This window comes from Cyprinodon variegatus, unplaced genomic scaffold (genome assembly GCF_000732505.1).
Source record: "Cyprinodon variegatus isolate N-32 unplaced genomic scaffold, C_variegatus-1.0 Scaffold450, whole genome shotgun sequence".
NCBI lineage: Eukaryota > Metazoa > Chordata > Actinopteri > Cyprinodontiformes > Cyprinodontidae > Cyprinodon > Cyprinodon variegatus.
The window spans coordinates 49,858-64,679 of record NW_015150903.1 but is presented as its reverse complement, the minus strand read 5'-3'; the positions used below and the strand labels follow the sequence as shown (position 1 = coordinate 64,679).

The 14,822-nt window shown below is 36.8% G+C and overlaps 1 protein-coding gene across 1 annotated transcript in view; it reads left to right on the top strand.

Annotated features, from left to right (window-relative positions):
* Positions 1-1,673: 1,673 nt before the first annotated feature.
* Positions 1,674-14,822, top strand: part of oxct1 (3-oxoacid CoA-transferase 1) — a 59,365-nt gene continuing 46,216 nt past the window's right edge. The window contains exons 1-7 of the mRNA XM_015389157.1: positions 1,674-1,892; positions 4,315-4,423; positions 5,562-5,652; positions 8,794-8,929; positions 9,097-9,246; positions 10,278-10,384; positions 11,235-11,295. Of these exons, the coding sequence (XP_015244643.1) occupies positions 1,788-1,892; positions 4,315-4,423; positions 5,562-5,652; positions 8,794-8,929; positions 9,097-9,246; positions 10,278-10,384; positions 11,235-11,295 (759 nt within the window). The 5' untranslated portion in view covers positions 1,674-1,787. The remainder of the gene's footprint in view (positions 1,893-4,314; positions 4,424-5,561; positions 5,653-8,793; positions 8,930-9,096; positions 9,247-10,277; positions 10,385-11,234; positions 11,296-14,822) is intronic.

Here is a 14,822-nt window from a genome sequence, read left to right as displayed (position 1 = left end):
TTCTAACTCAACAATGAGCTTTTAAAAAATAAATTTAAATGTGAAATGCACAGTAGTCCAACTGCTTTTGAAAAGAGATCTGTAACTCACCTTAAATTTAAATATTAAAGTAGGTCTCCCTTGTTAAAAAAAGAGTAAATGATATAAATTTCTTTTTAATTTTTGGTGTATTTTTTTCCAGCAAGTACATGGTATATTCATTTATTAAATTAATTTTGACAGCTCTAAAAAATGGCCCTTCCAAGTCTTTTCTTTGCTATATGTTACTGGCTTTCTGTTTTTTCTTCTTGCAATTAAATAAAATTACAAGTTAAAAACATAACGGATAAAATAATATGTTGCAAGTTACGTTATTCATTTTAAGAACGTTTTAATTTTTTGTGTCATTTCCGAGAGGAAAATTTAATTTTTTTATATTTTTCTTTGAAATGTCAATCTGCTTTAAAGGCAAAATTAATTGTATCCATTCTTGAATCCTTCCTCAGCAGACATCAAATTCTTTTCTTGTGCATGAACATTTGCCAAAATAGACAAAAGCAGGCAGATATCATCATTGCTAGGGAGAAAAAACTTTGGATTGCCACACAATCAGATGGACTTCTAAAGATGAAGCTTGGGATGTAAATATGTTAATTGTTTCTTACAGGTTTGGGTAGATTTTGTTTCACTCATCTCCCAGTCAATGCTCTTCAACAGTTGTTCTTGTCATTTTAAAATTCTCAACAAAAATGCAATATTATTTGTTTGCAATACCCAAATTTGACTCCACTTTATTTAGTTCAACTATTTGTATAAAAAAATTAAAGACTTCCATTTGTCTCTAATAAGACAAATGAAATAAAAATAAAGGCTAAATAAGCATTTAAGGTAAGTGAAATTTAATTTATGTACAGATATTAAAGGAATCCGATAAAATAAATACAATATGTTAGGAAAGATTGTACACAGAAAAAGACAGCCATCTATATAAACAATAAAACGAAGTAAGTGCATGAAGTGGGAGAATGCAATTCTGAATAGTGATTGAATATTATAGGAAAAATGGGTCTGATGCAAGTTTTTTATTTTATTTTATATGAAAATTCGTATGTTTGTCAACTCTGTGGAAATTAAATAGGCATTGTTTGTCCCTTAACGGATATTATGTATTTATTTTTGCCTCTTCTTGTGTGCGTGAAATGATTTTGTAAATATTTAAATCGAAACTGAATTAAATTAGACTTCTTATTTAGTTTCTTAATATGGGAACTGCAGAGAAAGTTTGGACTCATTGAAGTTTGGAAAAGGCTTTTAAATTAACTTCTGTGAAACAATCTTTGATTGTGTTTCTCTCTTTTTAATTGCATTCACTTGGATCATGAACGCAATCACACACAACCACACAACTGCTAATGGAAACTCTTGTATTTCCACAACAGTGCCACACACAACATGGTGGCAGCATTGAGTACAACCATAAAGGGTTTGTTCTTCTAATTTTTGACTTTTAGTGTGCATAAGCGGCGAATCCAAAACAAAGTTAATAAACACATGTTTACTATGGCATATATTTATTCAAACTGTCTAATGAAACTAGGTTTAAGGTAAATTACTGTCGGGTTTATTATTTGCAAAGCAGCAGCAGACCGGTGGTGTAAGGGTTAACATTAAATGAAAGGGTCATGCCTTTAAAACGCCCCCCTTTGTGAGGTGCGTTCAGGGACGCAGACTCATGTCGTCGGGCTTTTAGTCACATTCAGCGTCCTTATAGCGCTCCACATCTCTGACCCTGTGTGTAAAACCTAAAGATGGCGACACTAAAAGCATTTTGCAGAGCAGAAAGTATCCTCTTCAGAAACCTCGGAGGTGACCGCAGAGCCAGATTAAACTGGGCCGGCCTCCAGCTCAATAAGGTCTGTAAATGAACTCTGACCTTAATGTATAGTGCAAGTAAAAGATGTCATGGATTATCTTTCTATGTCGTGCAGGAGTCTTCGAGATAACATCCGTCGTATTTTGTCCCTGCACGGAAGTTCTCGCAGATTGTTATCGATGTTTTTATCTGCAGTTTAACCTTGCGTGGATTATCTCTGCTTCTCGTTTTCTTAGCTACTGTATAAACTAGATAACATGCAAAGTGGTAAACGACACATTTTGCAGTCGAGTTTCTGAAAACGCAAGCCTGCTATTAAAGTTACAATAAAACCATAACCTATTCCTACAGTAGAGGATTAGGGCTACTGGGGGGGGGGGAAAGTTAGCAGATTTTTAAATATTATTTCGGTTTAATATGGGAAAAAATTCCGATTTCAATCTCAGGATTCTAAATTTAATCTCAGAATTCTGAGAGAGAGAAAGAGAGAGATTCTGACTTTGATCTCAGAATTCTGAGAGTTTAATCTCAGTATTATGAGTTTGATCTCAGAATTTTGATTTTGATCTCAGAATTCTGAGAGAGAGAGATTCTGAGTTTAATCTCTGTTTGATCCCAGAATTCTGACTTTGATCCCAGAATTCTGACTTTGATCCCAGAATTCTGCATTGTGACTCTCATCTCAGAATTGTGACTTTTGCAGAATTCTGACTTTGATCTCAGAATTTTGGATCTTAATGTAGCTGGGCACCATGAAGGAAGAGATGTGGGAGCACTGAGCTTCACGAGTTGTTTGAGAGGGCCAGTTACACATTGGTGGAAAAATGATGGAATATGGCGACTTTTTACGTGCCACAGAGATCCTTGGTGATGCTTTTTCATTAATGGAAGAGCAGACAGTGATTAAAACAAGAGAGCTAGTTTAGCCTGTATGAAATCAGAACTTTGAGGGGGAAAAAAGTCAGAATTCTGAGATTAAAGTCAGAATTTTTCTGACATTATACTGAAATAATATTTAAAAATCAGTTAACTTTTTTAATTTTTTCAGAGACCCTAATCCTCTTCCGTATATCCCAGCCGGCTGGGGCTCTGTTTACTATGTTGATGTGGTATCTAAAAGTTATGAGCTCCTGATTACATTTTTGTTTAATTTTTTTTTTTTTTTACCTGGGGATGTTTGGTTGTGTAAAATGAAAACCTAAAAAAGGTGTGCAGATAAAAAAAAAAAAAAAAAATCAAAATAAAACGAACCCGCTACATAGATTATAAATTAGAAAAAATATTTTGATCCAGTAATTCAATTTAAAATGTAACATTCACAAAGGTTCAGTGAGCACAGGGATTGTTTAAAAAGCATAATTCTGCCTCCATGCATATCATATTGGGGGGCAGGCATTGGCTTCTTTCCATTGTTTTTTTTTTTTTTTCCATCTACATCTCAGTAATATGTCATGTATTCCAAATAGGTCTAAGGTCAGTTTAGTTTCCCCAACCAGTCAGGCACAGTGATACTGTCATTATAACTCAGCTGTTCATGCCTTTGTCTGTGCCAAATCCTGCTTGGGGGGGGGCAAAACAAGCAAAAAAAAACACAAAGTCTGTCAACAAAAGATGAGCATTATGTGTTTTAAATAACCAGGGGCAGCATGGCTACAATGCATTTACAGTTGATCAAACTTAGTGGGATAACACCTAAAGATGACAAGTTACATTCATGGAAGAAACTTTACACTTTACCTATAGAGTAGTTGGACTCTGTGTCTCTCCACCCTTCCCTTAAGTTCAAACTGTACTTTAGGGTAGTGGCCATTGTGTAGTTTCTTCTCTGCTCAGTCTCGGTAATATGCTTCTGACGTTATCAGAGGCTTAACTAACTATAACTATATATTCTGAGTAGTCTTGGCCTAGTGAATTAGAGCAATGTGCATGTCTTATGAGAAGGTTGCAAGTACCTGGTTTGATCCCCATAGCTTCCACTCTGGGTTCCTGAGCAAAATCCTTAAGCCCACACTGCTCCCCGGGCGCCACACAATGGCAGCCCACTGCTCCCCATGTGGATGGGTTAAATGGAGAGAGTGAATTTCCCCATTGTGGGACAATAAAGGCAGTGACATTACATTATTTTTCCTTGCAGTGACTGCAGAAGCATTGACTGATTGCACACACTTGAACAGAATTTTCTTGGCAATACCTTCAACTCCCTAATAATCCCTGATTCCTTCCACGTTTATCCTTCCACTGAACTTCTCATCTATATGCTTGGAGGTTGTGCTCATTTGTAGTAACGTCTCTCTGTTATGGTACGTAGTTACTGGCTGTCTACTGGACGGCCATCAAATTGTATAGATGATGCTTTAGGTCTAATAAGGTTGTTTCATTTTGCACCATATTTTTAACACAATGTGCTGCTCTTCTATCTTGTTTATGTACTTAAAACAAAAATCCCTTTCTCTTTTCTGCAGACTTGTGGTTGCTACTTCTCCACCTCCAGCCTGAGAGGGTCACAGTTTTACTCAGATCCAACAGAGGCAGTAAAGGATATTCCAGATGGATCCACTGTTCTGGTTGGAGGTAATATTTAGCATAAAATAAAATGAAGAAAAAAAAAAAAGAGATGTCTACACTTATTAAAGGGCTTCACTTGCACACAATATTTGCCAATATGTATTGTACTAAAATAAGAAAGCGAAACTGAAAGTATATATTCAATTGCAACTTTAAAGTGTTGTTAGCTTTAGAATGCTGGCTTAATGATATCCAAACACTAAGCATGAACAGATTCCTTAGCTCTTATTTATAGTCAAGCTCAGTGACATTGTTGAACATTTTCCACTGTGTCACACTTCTGGCTAAAGGATTTCCAATCTAGAGCAGTGATATAAACTGCAGTATGACGAAACATAATTTCCACATTGAGTTTGCATACCCTCATAAGACTCATAAATTTCATCCTTTTTTTTTGTCCTTTTAAAAGACTGTATAATTTGAACCATGCTGCGATTGTGTATACCTGAGCTCTCTTCTTGCCAGGATTAAATTGAATTAATTTTATTTCCTTAGTTTCTTCACATGGATGTGGATTTTTGGTTAATTATTTTGGAGTTTTGGGCAGACACAGATTTAACTGGTTAAGGATAGATAAACACTCTGAAATGGCCCAATTCTGATCAAGAAGATTAGTAAGATATCCATCCAATACAATGCTATGATGTAAATAAAAAGTCACACGCCTTACAACCCAAATATCAGTGCAGCGTGCATGAAAACATTTGAGCTGATATGTATACATTTTAAACTTCTGCTGATTAAAAAAAATCAACCATTAATTCAAACCTCTTGCTTTTCTTCTAAAATCTTCACCTTAAAGCAATAGATTTGGTAAAGATGTTTTTTAAACCCCCATACGACCAGTACATCCATGCTCATGATTATCTGACGTGGGTTTATGTAAAGGAGTTAGCTTTTCAATGCCGTCATTCAGGGTACTTGGACTTTGGGTTTCTGCGTGTGATTTGTAATTGTCCAAGAGACCAGCATCATTTGTTTATTTGCCCTACAAATTTGACATGTTCCAGATATTCTAGGTGAAAGTTCAACTAGATCACCATACTTCACCTTTCACACAGTTATCTGCTGCTGTTGTTGCTGGTTTGTTGCTCTTCTTTTATGTGTAATGTAATAATGAAATCTCTGGTGTTTTTCAACCTAGGCTTTGGGTTATGCGGTATACCGGAAAATCTGATCAACAGTTTGCTGAAGACTGGTGTAAAGGGCCTTACTGCAGTCAGTAACAATGCAGGGTGAGTGTCTGTGTACCCTCTGGATGTGAATATATGAAGTCTGGTAGTTATATATTCAGATATGTTAAACAGAAGAAGAAAATATGTTTTGTAAAGTCTTGGGTTTGTATTTTCTTATAATATAGGGGGGAAAATGCCACACAAGTATTAGGAATTACATAATAGGAATAATAATCTAATACCGTATTTTCCTTGCTATAAGCCACTGATTTTTTTCAAACGCTTTGAATCATTATAACCATTATACCATTATAAGAAGATCCGGCTCTTCTGTGGATTTTTCCTAACCCCTAGAGGGGGAAGTCAAAATTGGAAATGAAATAATAAGGGGCTAATTTTCATTTAGCAAAAGAACATGCTAACAGCAGGTGTGGTGGAGAACAAATCTCCCAAATTCACACATTTTGACATTTATCTGCCGTGTTAAAGCTGCTGAACCATTGAAGAGATGGCAAAGGTGAAATAAAGAACCTAAGAAGCCCCATCTTTCAGTAGAAGCTCTTACTGCTGCGAGCTAAGGGCGTTTCTCAATTCACGAGAATGCGAGTACATACTCGCGTTCTCGTCAAGTCCGTTCTTGGCGAGAACGCAGGAAGATCGGACTTGACGAGAACGCGAGCACGCAAGCACGTATGTGTATTGGAGCAGAAGTGTACTCGTGACGTCATCACAGGCAACGTTGTTTAGCATTTCTTTAACAGTCAAAACTATTTATTCCCTACACAAAACATTTTGAAAACAATATTTTTAATTTCTAAAGCTTAAAAAACATTAAAAAAAATTACCGCAAACCGCAAAAAACCGCCATCAGAACGAGCGGTAGTTCACACATAACTAGACCGAGAGAAGTGCACTACAGACGGGGTAAATTTAGCCCTGGCTGCGGTTACCCTCGGAGGTCTGCTGGTCACTCTGGTCCGCTCAACGTCTGACTTTTTTTTTTAATTTCGCACTAACTCTGTAAACAGACCACACAGGGAGGCTTCAATGTATAATGTTATCGCCTCAAACGATTTCAAATCGTACTTTTGAAGAACAACAGCAGCAGAAAAGGGAATGTTTAACTTAACACTGTGAGCGCTGTCTCGAAACAAGCTGCGGCCGCGGGGCATTCTGGGAAAGCGGTCAGTCTGAAGAACGCACAAGTCTGCTCTGATGCATGCTCGATAAAGAGGGCGGGGTGAGAACAACATCCGGGGATTTGATGCGTTCTCGATCTGGCGTTCTTGAGAATTGGAACGGTACTCGGGCTGAGGCTGATGACGTGTCACGAGTACACGAGCACACGAGAACGCTCAAGAACACATATTGAGAAACGGCCAAGTATCTTACAGCGTCTAGCGTTCTTCTTTGTCCCTACTCCAGGGTCTATATGTAGAGCTCCCCCTACAGGTTTGGAGGGAGACAGTTCAGTAGATATCAGCGGCTTAAACATGTACATTTCCAGATTTTTCAAAAAATTTTGTGGCCGCAGCTTATAGTCCAGATAATACAGTACATTTTTTTCTGACTTTGTAGACCTTTTCAGTGCTTTCTAAAGTGATTTAACACAGAAGTTTTTCCTTTAAAATTATAGAATTTTAAACTGTATAATAGTCCTGCGCTGGACAGATTTTGCAGTCCGGCGCCCGCCCGCTCCCGCAAAGAATTATGATTTTTAGTCCCGCCCCCGCCTGCACATGTAACAGTTTGTCCCGCTCCCGCCCGCAATTCCTGCATGATTTCGATGTTCGCCTACTGCTCAAGGCAATTCGTGCAATTAGTTTGAGGAATTAAACGCGCTGTGCTTAGCTGAGCACATTACTGGCCGATCTTCACCGCATAGTACATGACGCTCGTTAGGTGGCACGAGCTGCTGCTTCACAGCACTACCCAACTAACCTACCAAAATCTACTGAGGATATTAAGAATAATATATCGTGCATAATCTTATATGCCACTCATCATCACGTTCACGTATGAAATAAAAATATAATAAGTTATAATTAATAATTTTAAACACCGTATGATTGAGCCCCACCCTACACATTGTGATTTTTATACCGTCATTTTTGGACTATAAGCTGCACCTGAATATAAGCCGCAGAAGCTAAATTGCATGATTTCTACATATACAAGCCGCACCGGACTATAAGCCGCAGGTTTTTTATGTTTAATTACCATATGGTTCGTGCACAGAGAGGATTGTCGGGAAAGAGGCAACTGATTGGGGAAGCTCCTATTTATTAACATTTCAACACAGTTGAATTGAGACAGTTCTTCCTGCTGGCGTTTCCAACGTCTCAACATTGACTAGTTGATTCCAAGGTTACGTGCAGCGGTTCGATTTCCTTCGTTTACTGGCAAATTGACTGCCTTTAACTTAAAACCTGCATCATATGCATTTCAACGTTTGTTTTCCATAATGAGGATGTCACACAAACTGTCCTGCGCTCACAATGTCATTCTTTCTCAGAGTTTGCTTCCGGAGGATGTCCTTATTCCCGCGCGCGCAGCTACTTGTGTGTTGAAGCAAATGTGACGTCAACATGGTGGATGGTAAAATCCATAGATTTAGGTACCGTATTACCCTAGTGGCCGTTAGCTTTAAAAGTCCATAGATAAGCCGCATTGTTATATAAGCCGCAAGGTCGAAAACTGGTCGAAATATGGGGAAAAAGTCGCGGCCTATAGTCCGAAAATTACGGTATATATGATAGACATAGACTGATAATTTATGAATTTATTTTACATTTTAAAACGCGTTTTTAGTTCACGGGACTGCCGCTTATCACCACCCGCACTGTGTGCTCTCCCTCCCGCCCGCACCCGCAATGAGCTTTCAATATTTGTCCCGCAGGACTCCCGCTTGAGTGTAGGGCTCTACTGTATAACCTCTGCCACCTTTTGTTGTCTAATGTTTTGGTAAGGGATTGTTTATTCATATTGTTGTTGTCATTATTATGATTATTATATTTCTTCAGGATACGGATTTTATTATAGGAAAGAAAATAAAAGTATTAGATTTCATAATAATCGTGTTGAAGGATACATTGAGATTACAACATATCTATACATGCTTACCAAAAAATCTACAAGGAAAATTAAATCTATTCCAAGTCATTTTTTATGTTGTTTTTGTTTATTTCTTATTGTTACTAGAGTGGATAACTTTGGCCTGGGCCTATTGCTGCAAACCAAGCAGATCAAAAGGATGATTTCCTCATACGTTGGAGAGAATGCCGAGTTTGAGAGGCAGTATTTGTCCGGAGAGCTGGAAGTGGAGCTTACGCCACAGGTTGCGTTGAAAATATAATAATAAAACACATGCCTTATCAAGTAAACAATAAAGGTTAATGACCATTTGAAATGAAATAACAAAATGTTCCTGTTGTTTCAAACAATTCTTTGGAATCTGAAATCTTCTTTTTCAAAATAATTTAATTGCTCGCTTCTTTTCCAAAGGGGACTCTTGCAGAGAGAATCAGGGCAGGAGGTGCTGGTGTTCCAGCCTTCTTCACACCCACCGGTTATGGTACTCTGATCCAAGAGGGAGGCTCTCCTATTAAGTACAACAAAGATGGCAGCATTGCAATCGCTAGCGAAGCGAGAGAGGTAAGACTGTTGACTCTAATGTGCTTCTTCTGCTTTTGCTTGTGTCTCATGTTGCATTCAAGATTAAATTTCTTATAAAATGCTTGGAGGGGGGAGGCTTTTTCAATTGAATGAGGATTTCTAGTGAGTGAAAAAAACTCCCTCCACTCTTAACACTTCTTCCTGGGTTCCACTGACTGCGGAAGAGCAGTGGATCCTATTCCACTCTTTCAGAGGGGAGCGTCTCTCTGCATTTGGACACAGATCACTCGATGATTGCGCCATTGCATGATTGAACTGATTGTAGACTTTAAATAAAACAATAAACCAGTGAAGTGATTATTTTGCCAATGCCTCGTATGTCTGCTCTTTATCTTATCACCTTACCTTGGTTCTATTTTTGGTTTCTATGTTTGGTTCTGTCACCCGTAAGTGAGTTCAAACAGAAAGTATGATTGATAAATTATTGGATTTCTGAATCAGGGATATCCTTTCCTACCTGTGCCAATCAGAACATGCCTCTCTGATTGGGGCAATATATAAAACCAAAAAAGCAAAAATAAAATGTCCCATGGAGCATTGTGCAGTGCTCTGAACATTTGCTTTAATGTGCATGAGCTGTGTGCATATTGGATAGCATGGCTGTTACAAACCGGTGGGTTTTATTGTTCTGGAAGCCTAGACTTATAAATAATTTGGGCCGCCACATATTTTTCTTCATGTTAGATTATTTATTTACACTCTTTGATATGCTAAATAAGGACTTGCTGTAAGGCAACAGTGCTACAAACTGCATCATGCAGCTTTTGTACATTTGTTAATTTCATAAATGTTCTTTTTATTTTCCTCTGTATCAAGTTTAAATTAGCTTAACTTTTGTCTCCACAGTTTTAACAATAAAAAAGTGTGTTAATAAATTGCACAATAAATCACAACATAATTTATTGTGATATTACAATGTTATGTTTTACAATGGTGTGGGCTTTAGTTTACTGGACTATATGATAGTCTGAATTTTTATCCTTTTTATTTGTGGTTGTGTTTGTCTACAGGTGCGGGAGTTCAATGGCAGACACTATATTATGGAAAAGGCTATCACTGGGGATTTTGCCCTGATCAAGGCATGGAAAGCTGACAAGGCAGGGAACATTGTTTTTAGGTAAATATAAAACTAATTGAAAGGAAAACAAAATACTTGAATAAGCCTGCTTTTCTTGTCATTAGTTTGAGCTTAGTGTGATTGTACATTTCGTATGTTCAAGCTGTATTTTCATTGGAAAAATGGAACTAGGGAAATAGAAACCATCATTAACCTATCCTTTTTGCACCCACATCAGCTTAGCTTTTGCTTATTTATTCAGACTAGTATATATAGTAATATTGGTAGTGTCAGGACCCACATTGAGTAATGCTAATGTATTGCAGTCATGCAGGCTGTCAGCCATTTATCAGCCCTGTTTTGCAGTGTTTGCAAACTGGTTTGTACACATTCATTATTGGTATTTATTAGTTTTAGCCCTTGTACATGTTGCTTTACTGTTTTCTCGTACCTTGTTGTAAAAGTGTCGATCAAGTTTCTGTTTTGAGTCTAATATGCTTACGTACTGTAGTTTCTTTATTTATAGTTAAGAAATATGCTGGGGCTTCTATTCTAAGAAAGCTATTTATTAAGTATTAAGTATATTAAGTATTTTACTATGCATTTTTATAAAAATATGTTGTCAGGAATTAGAAATACTATTTATGAAGTCCCTTATGTGCCTCCTAGAATGACCGTTGTCTTAAAGTATTTCACTGGCTTTGGTAGATCCCTCACTCAGAATAAAATAAATAATTTTAGCTTTTTTTCACTTGAGTGCACTAATCAGTTTCTAGTATTTTTTTTTTTGTTCCCCTAGAGGGCAGTCTTCTCATGTTCTTTTCCAGCTGAATCTAAATGTCGGATAGCATACAAATCTACAAGGCATTAAAAAAAGTAATAATAATATGCCTTGCTTTTGTTTTTGCAGGAAGACAGCCAGAAACTTTAACCAACCCATGTGCAAGGCAGCCAAAACCACCATTGTTGAGGTATGTTGAGTTTTTCACTAAATCAAGTAGATTTATGGGTAAGAAGAATTGTGTGTGTGTGTGTGTGTGTGTGTGTGTGTGTGTGTGTGTGTGTGTGTGTGTGTGTGTGTGTGTGTATCTATAACAAAAAACAAACACTTCTTCTAAAGCTAGCTGGGACTCTTGTGGTGTTTTGCTCTGTAAAATTACCGCAGCGTCTTGCTAAATCAATATTGCTCAAGTTCAACCCAATGTATTATTGCTTTTCCTATTAAAGGTAATTCATATGTATGAAGGGAATTTAAGTGATGCAAAATTTTACAAGATTTTCCAAATGCTGAATCTTAAGTGTGCCATGCTTAACCCTTATAAAGATATCATATTTATTTGTATGACTTAACCTTGTCTCCAATATTTTAATATATTAACAAAATATTAGTAAAATTAAGTTGCTGTATTAGAACATTACCAGAAAGAATGGCTTAAACCATGTTGGAGAGATTGGGATTTGTTATTTGAAGTTTTGTAAATCAAAGTGGTGTATTTGATCTCTTCACCTGATAACATGAAGGTTTGTAGAAGAAAAGAAGGTTCTTTAATGCTCAAATAAACATCTAGAAGGGCTATAAAAAAGGGCTCTTTAAAGGCGAAAATGAGTGTTTTAAAGCTCAGAAACTAAAGGCATTATATATATACTTGACATAATAAATACAAGTGAACTGAAATTATTATAGTAACATTTGGATTATTCATGGATTTGGATTATTCTTGATGTTCATTTTTTCAGTTTCTCTAAAGAAAAAAAGACAGACATGGATATGTTATCTTAGTTGTGAGAATTAGTTTGGGGTTGTTATGGGTGGACTGTGGTCCAGAAGGTAATGGTTTATCTTCCAACCCATCCATCTCCGTCGTGGTGTCCTTGGGCAAGACAATTCACCCATCTGGCCTGCTGTTGGTGGTCAGATGGCGTCGGGGCTGATGCTGATGTGTGGCAGCCTCACTAGTGTCAGTGAAAATCAGTCATTTTGGCCGGCAACGTTCTGGACAATAAAATGCAAGATTAGTTATGTCATTGACTTAAATGGGTATAGTGAAATATACTACTAACCCATTAAGAAAATGTAGACGTAATATTGCAGTCTAAAAGATGCAATTTTATCAAAGCCTACATTATATGGTATGATTATTTTTAGTCTGAGATTATTTAGAGAACAGAACTGTAAATTGAATTTAAAAAGGACTTTTACTACTCAAATTATAACGTATAAAAAATCAAAACATTTCACAAAGGGAGTGTCATAGAAACTATTTACAATGTAAGAGAATGGATGTAATACATTTTTTGAAGTCCACAAACACAACCTATTTACAGCTACTGCACACCACCTTTTCACATTTGCGACAAACTATAGGCTGAGCGGATGAGGTGATTCCCCCTCAACTGGGTGTACTGTTACTGTATACATATGAGTTAATTATTTTACTGATCTCTACTCTTTGATTAATAAGGTCAGTATATAATACTTTTTCATTATACAATCTTATGGAAACCTCGAACAGAAGTTTCCCTATCATCTGTAGGGTAATTTCTTTTAGGTGGAGCTGGGTGATCATCTTCAGATTTTGGTTACAATGCATCAAAACGCAACTAAAGCTATCAAAACGACATTTGTGGGAGACAAATTAAAATATTTTAAAATATTATTTTAGTACAAAACAGTGTAAAAACAAGGACCTGCAGAAATAGGGAAACTGGCATAACAAGACCAACATTCAAATAATGTCATTAAAGTTATTTCACTCCAAAATTTGAAATGCATCAAGTTCTAGAAAGGCAAACTTAGGAGAATTAATCTGCATCCTACAAGTATAAAAAATAAGTGAAAATACAATAAAGAGGAACAAGTTGAAGCAGAACCATGATCACATAGTTGGTTAGCAGACAGACTTCCTGTGGTGCAAACAGCCAGTCTGGAAATAGACTTTAAAGATTTCACAAAGCAAGTTTTGGAAAAGAGGAAACACATTATAAAGTGTTGAATACAGTATATGACAAAGCCCACCATTTGATCATCACAGGCTATGAGCGTTTCCACAGCATTGTTCTCCTGTTTAATCAGATACAACAAGTCTGAATCCAAGTTCACAGCAGTGTGGTAGTTATGAATCTGAAACAGGAGAGTTACAGGAGAGTTATAATTTGATTTTGGATATCCAGCTATCGGTGCAGGTTCATGAATGTATGGTTAAATACCTATTAATCCCAGAACCTTTCAACATTTCTATTCAAAACCGTCTTCTTCTTTCATTGCTACCAATAAACCACCAGAAAGTAACAGAAGAAAGTGGCATTTATTGCCAAGAATGCTAAAAACAAGTTATTAACGTTTAAGGTCAGAAAAACATTCCCTTGTATATTAGTTCAAATATTTTCGCATAATGAAATTCCAGCTATATAAACATTGGAAAATTTGATTTCATAGGACCTTTAAAGTGCCCAGCTAAGAATTATTACAGCTTGAGAGCAACATAATAACGTATAATTTATATTTCACCGAGCTCTTACATTAAGTATTATTAATAGATAAAAAGGACGCGTTACTCTGTACAGATGGCTTTATTGTCTCTCGCTGTCCATGACACGACTGGTATCTATCTATCTGTCTGGTCTCCTACTTGTCTAGCATTTGGCAGTTTAGAATCATCATCACTCATTTTCTGTGGGTGTGTATGTCTCTGCATCCCTCTTGGCTCCTCCAACAGAGACTGCTTCACACCTCCCATAAGACACTGCCTGGTTCAAAAAAAGGTGTATGTGTGAGGGTTGACTATAAAATGCGAGCACTTTCCCAAAATAAGTATCAGCACTCGGCTCTTATATAATACTGTAAATATGAGTTCCAAAAAGCATATTTTTAAGTATTTCAAGGTTGTTGGGCCTGCTGTTTATTTTAGAAATGTTTAAAACCATTTAGAAAGGAAAAGTAAATTGACTCACCATGAACCTGCTGATGGCTTACTACTTTAAAGCAATTTGTTTCAGTCAGTCGGGCATTAAGTCTCCTTGATCAAAAGGACTTCTGGATTTCTGCTGCGTGTCATCGTACAGATTTGATGTGGTCACAATTATGGCAGTGATGACTTGATAAATTATGAACAGCTGGTGCAATCCGAATAGGATACGGTGTTTATGGTACAAAGGAGCACCTTTTTTTTGTATAAGGGCTTTAATCTGGAGTGGCTTTCATGTTAATTAAAAATCATAATTTGCAAGTGATTGAGTTCAAAATTGAACTTTGTGGACCAACTGTTTTCTCCTTGAGATATTTTTGAAAAAAACATGTTGCACATAGAGCCATTTTCAGCAGCCGCCTGCTGCATGTCTAAGATTGTTTTTGGAGGAGTTCTTTTTTCGCAGACTGTGGCAAATTGTAGGCGTGATGGTTGCAAAGAAAAATGGATGGAAGTGGTTGAAAAATATTTGCTACTTAAACTATTACATGCTTGCAGGATGTGGCTGACATTCTATTTAACAAGGTCTGAGA